This window comes from Chondrus crispus, genomic scaffold (genome assembly GCF_000350225.1).
Source record: "Chondrus crispus Stackhouse genomic scaffold, scaffold_445, whole genome shotgun sequence".
In the NCBI taxonomy this organism is placed as follows: Eukaryota; Rhodophyta; class Florideophyceae; order Gigartinales; family Gigartinaceae; genus Chondrus; species Chondrus crispus.
In genome coordinates, this window is record NW_005179342.1 from 4213 (window position 1) to 17138 (window position 12926).

Below are 12926 nucleotides of genomic sequence, written 5' to 3' on the forward strand. Positions count from 1 at the left end.
TGTCATACGTAAACAAATTCAAAAATACCTAATCCCATAAATAGCTAATCCCAAATAATTGCTAATCCCTTAATTACCCTAATCCCTTAATTACCCTAATCTCCTTAATCCCTAAATCCCCTGACTCCTCCTACTCCCCCGAATCTTCCCAATCCCTTAATTACCCAAATCCCCTTAATCCCTGAATCCCCTGACTCCTCCTACTCCCCCGAATCTTCCTAATCCCGTTAATCATGCTAATCCCACGAATCCTCCTAATCCCGTTAATCATGCTAATCCCACGAATCCTCCTAATCCCGTTAATCATGCTAATCCCACGAATCCTCCTAATCCCGTTAATCATGCTAATCCCACGAATCCTCCTAATCCCGTTAATCATGCTAATCCCACGAATCCCCTTATCTCACGAATCTCCTAATCCCACCTAATTCCCTAATCCCACCGAATCTCTTAATCCCACCTAATCTCCTAATCCCACGAATCCCCTAATCCCACCGAATCTCCTAATCCCACCGAATCTCTTAATCCCACCGAATCTCCTAATCCCACCTAATCTCTTAATCCCACCGAATCTCCTAATCCCACGAATCCCCTAATCCCACCTAATCTCCTAATCCCACGAATCTCCTAATCCCACCGAATCCCCTACTCCTCTAAATCCCCGAATCCCACCGAATCCCCTACTCCTCTAAATCTCCGAATCCCACCGAATCCCTAAAGTACAAAAACCATCCTACTCCTAAATCCCAATCTCTATATTATAAAAGGAAATATCCCCTAACACACACACACAGACACACACACACACACACATAGACACACACACACACACACACACACGCTCAAACACACATACACACACATACACACGCTCAAACACAAACACACACACACACACGCTGAAACGCAAACAAACACACACCTTCGTACGACTATATCCTCTTTCCTTGTTCCAAATCTGAGCATCGTGCATCCCTTTTCCGTTTCCCTCATCATACACCCCCTCTCCTTGTCAACCACCACAAACGACCGGCGCCGAGTAATATCCGACCGCCAGGGGTATTTTGGCGACAGCCTTTCCGAACTTTTATCTTTTGCAATTCCGTTCCTTTCTTCGCTCGCTGCACGAAAAGTCCTGCACTACGAGCGCCGCCATCTCCAGAATCCAAAATATGGCAGCAGACGGAGACTACACGTTTAAGGAATTAGGAAAGACGTCAAGATTCGTCCTGCACTCGTATCAAGTCCTCGACCTTTGGAGACATGAACATCCCGGCAAGGAAATATCATGGAAAGACTACATGGCATGGGTGTTGTCTTCACATTTCTCCGCACAGACGACCCCACGGCCCATTCAAGTACTGCTTCAGTCTTTGTTTGGAAACGTCCTGCTCTATACTCATACGAAAGAGTCATGTACGGACATGCTGGATTCGCGATCTAATGCGAGATCGTTTCGCGTGTTTAAGAGCACGTTTGCGACAAGAGGAACGGATGGACGTGTTCGTGCTCTTATCGAGCATGTCCTGACTTCACACCTTCCTATGAGATTTATGGCGTTGATCTGCTCTTCATTCACGTTCATCGGAGAGAGCAAGACTCGTCGCAAGTCAAGTCCTTTCCCGACTACTGAAGCAACCCCCTTTCAACAGCTGCTACACGTCTCAGCCGTGGTCAAGCTCATGGCAATTGTCAATAACAGCAGGCCGAGTAAACGACGACGTCTGGACGCAACGCCGGATGAGGCTGTCAAAGTTCTCTCTGTACAAGGTCTAACCGATTTGCGTGACCCACTTCCGCAGAAGATTGGCTACATCATCGAGACTGTTGTCGGTGCTTGGAATTGCTTTGCAGAGTACCTCGGATTTCAAAGCTTGGAAAGGATGAGTGCACCCTACTTGAGATTGGTATCTCCCTTGGCGCAGTTTGAAGTGATTCCAACCCGAGAAGAAGGGTTTGCACCACTGTCTACGCTGGTCAAGTTTGTTGAAGACATGCCGGCAACAAACGATCGAACGAAGACCTTTACCGATGCCTTCGATCGGCCTGCAATCGTTGACAGCAACCTTTGCAAGTTTTTGGGAGACTTTTTTCAAGATTTGGAACGCGCGTTATTGTCAAGTGATCTCTACTCTGCTAAAGAAGTCAAGGAAATGTTCTTTCTGACCAAGTACGTTCGACGCAGGGGCATCCTGCCCCCGAGATTCCGATCCTACTGTGCGGCATTGGTGAGACAGGTCAAAACCTATACGAGTGAAATCGCTTCCTCAGCGGCTCTTCCCGGTGATCCTTTTCCTCCTCCTTCGCCAGGTGCAACGACGAATCTGGCTTCTGCTTCTAGTCAGGTCGTATGTGCACGGCACGTTCTTCAAGTGGTGGGGGAGGCTGAATCCACTTCAACTGCGTCGGATGAAGCCTCTCTGGAAGCTTTGAATGAGGGAGAGGACGTGCACAACGAGCGGATCGTTTTCTCTGAGATGAGGAAAGCAGCCGTGAGGATGTACAACTGCGACTTTGAATCTTTCATTGAAGCGTACGATGCCCTGACCGAAGACGAAGAGCTGCATGGAAAAGTTCAGCTTGTTCTGACGGACCCCCCCTTCAATGTCCGAAGGGACAGGGGCCGCAGCCATGCTGATTACGATGAAATCCGGAAAGAACAGTATGAGTCTTTCGTTAACTGCGTCGACAAGATGCTTCGTCCAGGAGGGCATGCGCTGATATTCTGCTCCGCTCAGCAATTCACTATATGGAGAGAAGCATTCACCGCCCATCCTACGACGTCTAGAGACTCATCATCATCGTCTCAAGCAAGCCAGCCCACATTTTGGGTTGCGTCCACTCCGCTGTACTGCATATACCATCCATCTGTATGCAATGGGTTCCCTGGACGCGCGACGTTTGCGCTGTCCAACATGGCGGAAGTGGTCATTCATGTGATGAAGAAGGGTCCACAGTTCAAGGAAGGGAGGCTCATGGTGAACTACAAGTGTTTCAACTACGTTCCTTCCGAGTACCCTGCGACTCGCAATGTCATTAACAATGTCATGGGCCTCGTTCCGGGAGAACGGCACATGGTCAAGGTCGGAGATACCTCTCGCATGCTAAGGCCAGAGCAGAAATGCGTGTCCCTTTTGAAAGAGCTCATCTGTCGTTTCTCCCAGGCAGGAGACATTGTTGTGGACCCGTTTGCCGGAACATTTTCAACGGCTATCGCATGTTTCAATCTGGACAAGGATAATGGAGCAAGGAGATTTATTGGTTGCAAAAAAGAAGCTGTGTGCTTCGAGCACGCCAAGAAGAAAGTCATTGAGAGCTACGCGGGGGCTATTGTGAACAAGCTGGTGGACGTACGTCAGGTCATGACGGACGACGACATCCATGGTGCAGCTCTGTATGTGCACAACAGGAATGGAAATAGAAGAAGCAAGAATGGGAAGTGGGCACCTCCGTGGGGCCTACCTCCCTACCAGACTTTTTCAGATCACATTCTAATCTATCTTTCAACGGCCTGGGAAAGCCCTGAGTTGATTCAGAAATGTCGCAATGTTCCGCTCAACGCTTGGAAAGGCGAACTACAAGGTCGTTTTCATCAGACAGACGTCCACGCCCTCCGAGCGATAGAGGCATGGAAACGCGAACTGCAAGGTCGTTTTCATCAGACAGACGTCCACGCCCTCCGAGCGATAGAGGCAGTTCAATTCAGCGTAGCGTTGGCGCCCTCTTCTGTTCGGCATCCGAAGGCGGGACTCGGGCTTTTTGCTACAAGAACATTCGACGTTGACGACGACATCTGCCTCTACTACGGCACGTTGGTCTATCATGACCTTATTCGGTCTAAATCGAAGAACAAGCCATACGGAGAAGGGCTTATGGGAGTGGACCGCGAACGCTTCATGACCTATGCCATGCTGGTGCCAACGCAGGGACGAGTTTTTCAGAATGTGACGGACCTTATCGATGGACAAAAGGCCATTTCAATCGTCCCTTCCAGATTTTGCATCGGGGCTTTCATCAACGACCACCGCTATCACCCAGATGATAAGGATCACAAAGATTTTGTTGACGGTCGTCTCGCCAATCCGAGAAACGTCAACGTTGCATATGATCTGTCGGTGTCAAAAGTGACCTCGACGTCTGCGTTGCAGAAACACACGCTGATGCGCGTCAAGGCATTGAGGCTTATCAATCCTGGAGAGGAACTGTTCGCCGACTACATTAGAGATATCTTCATAGAGTAGGGGACTGTTGGACTCCATTCACAATAAATTTTGTGACCGCATCTTCCTTGTCACGGAGAGGAGAGAGGAGAGAGGAGAGAGGGAGGGACTAGTTTGCCTGTTGCGCATTGAGTTATCTTCCTATTGAGAGTTTATTGAGTATAATGGGAGTTTTGCTTTTTAGCGTTTTGCTATTTAGCGTTGAAGGGATATGGATCGGTGGGGGGTGGCTTTGGGTATGATGTACTGTATGTAAGCCGCACTGAGCGTGCGGTAAGTGGTTAAAAGTGGACATATAAAAGTATGGAAAAACGGTGCTGGTTCTCAAAAAGTAATGGCAATGCAGGCGGCAATGCTTCGCAATGGAAAACGGTGGTTTTATAACGTATAATGGCGGAGGGAGAACATACCTGACATGAAATGGCAAATGATGTATACTGCAGAAGCAAATGGCCAAGGTAGGGCGCTGTCGGGAGCGACACACTCGTAAGGATGGGTATCGACGGCGGTGGTGAATGTCCGACGACGACGGGAATATTCTTACATACATTTCGCAACAAAATGCCGAAACATTCGCCTCTTCGTATTGTCACCGCCAAGTTTGGTGTACCGATTACCGATGAAGTCCGAGAATGGACCGCAGCCGCCAATTAATTTCGCTATGTGTATCGTTTCGAAAAAACTGGGAGTTGAAATGCACTGTTTACAATGAAAATCCGGGATGTGTGACACCGAGTTCCATTAAAATTGTGATGTGTACTGCTATCCCAGAAATTATGGTGTGCTGAAGACCGAAAAAGAATATAATGTAAATTGTGTACAGTGATTCGCTTTCATGTTGAGGATTATGTTGACTCATTGCCATTGCATGAAATATGCGGACCTCCTGCCAATACGATTTGACATATCCACCACTTTTTCTTATATTCTTGATGTCATAACAATGAAAGTCCTTAATCTCTCTTCGTATTCTACCAAATGATATGAAGGATGTCATGTGTGCCACCATTTCCCGAATGTCGCAAGATTAAATTGTCACCGCATCTTATGTCAAAAGGGAGACTGTTCACCGAAATACGTTTGAGATCTGTGACAAATCACGAGACCCATAGGCGAGCGAATGTCAATGAAACAGGTAGAGAACCTCAAATAGGCCTACATGTCGAGGAGAATATAAAAAATATTATATTTATACACGGAGCTCTGGGACGAGATAATGATTCACCGTGACTGTGACCGTCACACGTACACAAGTCATGAGAGCCGTGGAATATTGTTACATTATAGGAAGTTGGGAAAGGAAGACACCTCTGTGTGACGGTCGTATCCTGCCGAAAAGTACAGTACAGTACGGTACAGTGAACAGCACTGCATGATATTGTTCCGATGTGACATGGGCGTGACCCTTCTTACAGGTGGCTGTCCACTCACCTCTGTGGCAGGCTTCCACACTAATTTAGCCCAGGATCAACCTTGCAGCAGCACCACCAAAGCATTCAGCGTTAGGCATTTGGATCCGTCCCTAGCCTGGCCAGCGCAGGGCATCCTAAAGGGCGTTACAGAAAGTTTCCTAGACCAGCAAGGAGACCAGCAATTTGTTATTAGAGATATGTAACGGCAGAAACATGTAGCATTGCATTCCATACGTTTTGATCATTCTCTAACTGTAACGGTAGTATTTTTGCAGGTTATGCATCGACAGCAGGAGAGATAGTTCCATGCTCGACTATTGCGATAACTATGTAAACTTCACCCTCCGCCATTCTTCCTGCCTTAAATACAAGGTTCTCGTAGTCACTGACCCCTCTCATTTCTTCTTCCCACTTCTTCCTCTCTACAAAGTTCTGTCTCTCGTCCGTTGCGCATCATGAATGGCCCTACAGTTGTATACAATGAGCAACTCGATCTCCCATTTTGCGTACGGTGCAAACACGCAGTCGAATTTGATGGTGTAGTGAAGCATATGAAGAGAAACCATTTAATTTCGCATGCAAACAGCATTCAAATTGCTGGCGAGATTCGAGACGCCCGAAGCCTGTCTCCCATTGTTAGTTAATGCATCGGCTGCTGAGATGAGACACAAATACTTGGCAACGACTGTGGTTGAATATCGTTCCAGACCTGCCCTTTCGCCTCTGGAAGGGGTTTCCACGGCACTGTGTCACAAGTGCCCCGACTGCGGATATCTGGCACCGAAATGCGCTTCCGTTCGTCGAAGTTGTGCTGCGAGTAAAGCGTGCAAGGGACATTTATCTCGTCAGCTCGATGAGGTGAAGGGACAGGCCATCTTTGGCGGAAACAAGTGCAGATACTATCAAGTCGTAGAAAACGGCGGTGACCTCTTTTCCGATGTCCTCACAGAATCCATGAGGAAACTGCAGGGAGCCACTTCGGCGAGTACTGCCATCAACGAGGCCGGGATTTCAGAGATGAGCGCATTACTTTCAGTTTTTCGCTTCGACACTCACTTAAAGCGTTGTGGGCTTAAACTTTCTGAAGCCAGCTCCCTGTGCAAGAGTACTGACAGCCGTATACGCACACTTTCACGCGAGGTGGTCACAACGTACCACAAGCAGGCCTTCGACATAACCGAACAGAAGGTTTGGATCAAGTCACACACGTTTATGGAGTCGGACCTCAACATTGCTGTTAGTCGGAAAACTGTGGAGCACTGTGACAACAGAATGGTCCAAGTACTGTAATTCGTCTTCAACTTGATGTCTTCCAGCAGGCAGTTGTGTCAATATATACCTCCCGATGCTATTCGGAGTGCAGAATCTCTGCGAGCAGATTCCAATGCACCAATGGCATCCAGGTTGCGAAACTTCCATGATATCCTACAGAACCTCCTTTTTCGTCACAACGAAAGCAACGAACTAATCGCCTTGTTCATCTCATGCTACAGTGTCATTCTCGATCGCTCAAACGAGTACCGAATTGCGAAGGCCAGCGAATTGACTCCCATTCTCGCAGCCGTGAAGCACTTTGCCCGCTGCCTAGTCGTGATGGAAATATATCTCTACAGCTCTAGCGATACTACCGAGTCTTGGGAGCGAGTCTTGAAACTGAATCACCCGCATGTGGATAATGGCCTTCAATATGTGCAGTACTGCATGAAAGTCTGTAATCGCATCAAGGTTGGGGAAGTACATAATATTCGCTTTCTAATCTGTCCGACGCATTCGAGATGCGCAATTATTGATGGAATCGAGCTTTCTTTATCGCAACTTGGATTGAAAATGAAGCAATTGCAGAAAATTTCATTGGGATTGATGCAAGAAAAATTGCTCAATGGACTCAGGATTACAGATGCATTCTGGTCGTCCGTTCAAAACCTGGACGACACAATGACAGATCAAACTCCTGGCTACTGGTTTGGAATGCACAAGGCAAACCAACATCATCTTTTTCATTGGTCTCAGGCCTTACAAGGCAAACTGAAGTCCTTACTACTGGAATCGGACACGTCCCTGAACGAAGACAAAGCCAGAGCATATCTACAAGATTGCGAAAGTCTACAAGAACATATATATACGCTCTTGCAGGTATGCTCAGGAGCACCGGCAAGGGCATCCGAGTTGGGGATTTTGCTGGTTTGCAATACGGCAGTAGGACAGCGGAACATCTTCACTCAAGCAGGACTCGTGTTTACTGTCATTACGTATCACAAGGGTCGCAATGTGCACGATGGTGTCGGCCGTCCCATTGCGCGATATCCTGATGCTGTTACTGCGGGTATCTTGCTCATCTACTTAACAGCTATTCGCCCTGTCGAATATGCCCTCGTCGACCTCCTCGCGAAACCCAATGAGGTCCCAGAAGGTTCATCTGTCAGAAAATTGACCACGTTCATGTGGACAGTGCCATATCACTAGGCGAGAGGCATCGTGACCACCTGTTCGGCAGCAGTGGAGAGCCTTTCGGAATTTCTCGATTGCGCTACTGCTTCGAAAAGGTAACGAAAAGTGCGGGAATCCCAATTGGAACCAGTCAATACCGGCAGTACCACAGTGGAGTGGTGAAAAACTTCCTCGCGCATAGCGAGGAGCTCGAAACAAACTGCACGGGAATGCTTCACACCCAGGCAGGACATTCAGAGAATACCGCTCACCAGATATACGGTGTATCCCCCCTTGATATGAAGAAATTGACGGCTAGCCAGCTTGAGCGATTCCGTCAGGCCTCCAAAACGTGGCATGAAGTACTTGGGCTGTTTGACGGGGAGCCGTGTTCTTACGAGAACGCCTACGAGCAGCCGCAAATGACTGCTAGTGCACTGGATACTAATGCATCAGCAGGGACCCATCCGATAGATGTCACAAGTCACATTTCGCGTCTTGAAATGACTCTCCAAACTCGCGTTGAGGTCCTGCACAGCGCTATTCTCCATATCTCCGACTCTTTACTTGGGAAAAGGCGACTAAATGAATGGGTTGGTACCGAGGGATACGCCGTTCTGCCCGAGAAGAGAATCTGTCAACCTCCTTCGCCGCTGAAGCAATTGCAGATTTTTCTCCATAAAAGTGACGCGCATTTCAAGTCCCAGGAACAAGAAAAGGCAGTCGTGCATGGTGTAGCACCAAAAAGCGACGCCTTGGTCGTCCTGCCAACTGGTGCCGGGAAGTCGTTGACTTTCATGCTTCCCGCTTTCATTCACAAGACAAAGGTGATGGTTGTAGTCGTTCCACTTGTGGCTCTGCAGCTTGACCTTATCAAACGCTGCGAAGATGCAGGTATCTAAGCCTGTCAGTGGAATGCGCGAGATATAGCCGGGGCACGTATTGTTGTCGCCAGCGCCGAGCATCTGTTTTCACCAGACTATCAATGTTTCCTTAGGGAACTAAAGGTCATGAATAAGCTGCATGCAATATTCGTGACCGAGTGCCATCTGGTTTTATTATGGCACAGTTTCAGAGAAGCCATGAAGTACTTGCGCGGTTTCATTCGTCCAGAACTCGTCAATGTGCCAGTTATCGCTCTAACGGCAACAGCCCCACCGTCCATTGAACAACAAATTACTTCCGCATGTGGATTGTCAGACTTCATCACTGTGCGTCAGAAAACGTCGAGACGGAACATCAGGTATGAAGTTTACAACGTGAAGAGGCAAAATCTCAATTGTAAGGTGGACGAAATGCTTGACTATTTGCGTAACGTTTCCGGTACATCTCCCTCCAGAGCCATAACTTACGTGCAAACAAAAGATGAATGTGACTCGCTCTGTATGATGTTACAAACCCTGAACCCGGACATGCCTTGCTTCAAATATCATGCAGGTATGGAAAAGGATGAAAGAAATGCAATGCAATCCGGCTGGGAAGATGAATCTGATGGACTTCCGCACGTCATGGTTGCAACGAAAGCATTTGGATGCGGCATTGACATCTCCACTGTTCGGATTGTCGTACATGCTGGTCTTCCAAGCACGCTCACTGAGTACGTGCAAGAAAGCGGACGTGCCGGTCGTGACGGCCAACCTGCCAAAAGTACTGTGCTTAATATTATCGATCAGTTCAATCATTCAGTTGAACCGCAATTGTCCGGTTTCGGTCCTGTACATGGGCTTACAGAAGCAGCTGGTGAGTGTCGTCGGTGGCTGGTGGACCTGTTCATGGACGGGTGTTCTGATCACCGACCTTGTCAAGAACGTGGGATGGAGCCTTGTGATATTTGTTCTTCCGAAGGAAGTGGAATACGTTTACGTAGACGTGCTTCCGAATTCCAAAACGAGGACACCTGCAGGAAAGAAGTTCAGATTCAACCTACAAGGAAGCGCGTGAACGCTCCAAAGAGGACAGAATCTCTGCAAACACCATCGAAAGTTGCGCATACTCCATCGGACACGGTTACGCCTTCTCAACGCCCTACTCCATCGGACACGGTTACGCCTCCTCGACGCCCTGGTAAGGACTCGCGAATGAAGACGTGGAGCAGTTGCGCCTCTGAGACCTCGACCAGTGCAAAAGACATATGCACTGGGTATTCTCCTCGCCTGACCAAGTTCTTTTGTCCTGTATGTAGTGTGAAGAAATCGTCTCTCGTGGAACACAAACCCAATGCCGATGAAAGGTATTGGGCATGCTACAACCGTCGTTGTTTACAATGCGGCCAGGAAGGACATGGCGTGAAACAATGTACGATGTTTCGGGGTATTGTAGGGGCATGTCGCTGTTGTGGTGTCCGCTTCTGTTTAGGGTCTATTGTACACCCAGCGAAAACCTTTGGTCAGAACAACTGTCCTATCAAGAAGATTATTTCTATGGCTCTTCTAGTTTGGAATGATACAAACATGAGACAAGAGCTTCGTGATGCATTCCAGCATCTCTCTTCTGTGAGGACGGTAGAAGAATTTGAAAAATGGATCCGTGGTAACGAGAACGACTCCGAAGCAGATAAATTTGCAGAAATGGAGGACCCCGGTTTATTCAGGGTCGCTCCATGGCTATTCCAGAATGTTCTAGGAATACGCATGTAGTTTTGGATGATTAATATTCAAGAGTGTTCTAGGAATAGTCACATAGCTTTGAATGATTACGTAAAGTGTAGAATTTCTCATTGGCATTTCTCGGCGTTGGACAGAAGACAGGAGGGCCGGGTATGCGATAGCTGTGCTATGAGTATCGATGTACAAGCAGATGTAACGAGCAATGATAGAGCAATGATCAACAGAATGGTATGGTCTTTGCTAGAAGATGAGATCAGTGGACTACCAAAAACAAGTAAACGCGCTTGCAAAGAGCCGTCGATTATATATGTTTTCATGAAGTTTTTATTTTCACTTCTGCAGATTTGCTTTCTTTGTTACAAGGGGGGTCGCGATATAGTGCCATCTCTGTTAGTGTCAGCTCAAACCCCTAATCCCCCATTGAACACGAGCCTAAATCAATGCCATATAATCACATGCTTAATGCAATTGAACATTCCACTTCACTCGGACCCATATTTCCAACAATATGGAACACACCATACTACCGTGGCTACCACACACTATGCCCCCACTCCCCCCTAACTTTCAAAACCCATGCGAAAAGGCCATCCCACAAAATCATATAGAAAATAGGCACAGCACTACAGGAGAGTACCTCCCCCCTCTCCGATCGCGACGCCGAGCACCGCACTCCTCGTCGCTAACTCTGAGCTAATGAAGAAGTTCAATAAACTTCGAAACGTTCCCAACTGCACGCTAGTACTAGCCACCAATAGCAGCCAACCCCTATAACCTATATTCCCCCTAACCCCGCAGGTATACACCGACCCGGTGTCCCAAGTGGGCACAGCCAATGGACGGGTGTCCTGGATGAAACGAACGATTGCATGAAAGTCACAGAGTCAGGGCAAAGGCGTAGATGTGCGAGGTGATATTTGTACGAATTCTGTAGCCAATGGATGGGTGTCCCAAGAGGGAATGGCCAATGGATGGGTGTCTCCAGAGGGAATGGCCAATGGATGGGTGTCTTAGATGGAAAGCAGCAGTCAAGAGAGAGAGAGCCAGTGAGTACAGTTTAAGGCGGGAAAAAGGGCATTCAAACCCGAAAGGCGGGAAGAGTGGGATTCAAAGTAGCCAACATGTGAGTGCCATGTCAAGAATGATCATAACGAGGGCTGCGACAGGGATGAAACCAGCGATGAAACCTTCCATCCGACGAATAGGCCCTCCGTCCGAGATTCGGGACTTCCATCCGCCACGGAGCGTGGGGAGTGTTTTGGTCCGTGCTTTGATATAATTTTTGCAGATATTTTATGGAGCCAGTAGGCCTTCCATCCCGGGAATCTTCAATAGCGATGCCATTTTCGACGCCTAACCTCCCATCCGTCCAACCCATGGGTATAGGGGAGCGTGTTTTGTGAAGAGCATGCAGACTCGTCCAAAGAACGTGCTGCACGACTTCGTTGAGATGTGCACCGGCGTGCAGCCTGACCCCTTCCTACCATTCCCCAAGCTTGCTCCTCCGTCCCACGACGTCACCTCCCTCTGTCCTGTCGAAACGAAAAAAGAAAAAACCTCCATCTTCACCCATTCCGCCCTCCCTTCGTATCCCCTTGGTACCCATCCCCGCTCCCTACCCCCACCACCCAAACATAATCCTCCCCCCACACCCGACCCCCGCGCCCGCACCTCCTCTTTCTTCGCAGCAACGGACTATCCCAGTATTCCAGGTCCGTCACTGCGTCTGTGGTCCCAGCATAAAGCGTTTTGGCTTTTGTAAGACTTGAATCTTTAGTGCAGATGTGCAGTATGAGTGATAGCGCCCTGCGTGAGTTCCTTGAAAGCAGTGATGCAAGAAAAGTGGCTTTAAAAAGTCGAAATTCCAATTTACTTATAGTGCCGGGTTCGATATAGAGCCATTTTCGTCCCACAGCCACAGGTCAGCACTATATTACCAATACAGGAAATGTTAGTATGGGTGGCCACCCATACTAGAATTGCCCTCCGAAAAGTTATCAAATTTTAATAAAGTTGTAGTATGGCTGGCCACCCATACAGCAAAATGAAATCTTGTCGCGCGACAACCGCACTAGAATCACACCCAAATCACCCCCCAAAACATTACCAAAAATCACCCTAACGCAATATATTACACGTGCGAACAGAAATGCTTTGTATGACATGTGGTGATCAAAATGCAATCTATAACACGTTACACTGTCGAACATTAATTAATGCATATTATAAACACTATATATTTAACTATGATGTAGTTAATG

General features: G+C 47.9%; 2 protein-coding genes; both read left to right on the forward strand.

Annotated features, from left to right (window-relative positions):
- The first annotated feature begins 1172 nt into the window (after nt 1–1172).
- Nucleotides 1173–4241, forward strand: CHC_T00010145001 (adenine specific DNA methyltransferase). Its single transcript, XM_005718897.1, has 2 exons — nt 1173–3350; nt 3849–4241. The coding sequence occupies exons 1-2, from the start codon at nt 1173–1175 to the stop codon at nt 4239–4241; spliced, it is 2571 nt and encodes an 856-aa protein (XP_005718954.1).
- A 1967-nt stretch (nt 4242–6208) lies between these two features.
- Nucleotides 6209–10000, forward strand: CHC_T00010317001 (ATP dependant DNA helicase RecQ). XM_005718898.1 is given in 5 exon segments: nt 6209–6918; nt 7126–7955; nt 8096–8961; nt 9142–9774; nt 9791–10000. 3 exon segments carry the CDS (start codon nt 6209–6211, stop codon nt 8959–8961), a joined length of 2406 nt encoding a protein of 801 aa, XP_005718955.1. The 3' UTR covers nt 9142–9774; nt 9791–10000.
- The last annotated feature ends 2926 nt before the right edge of the window (nt 10001–12926 follow it).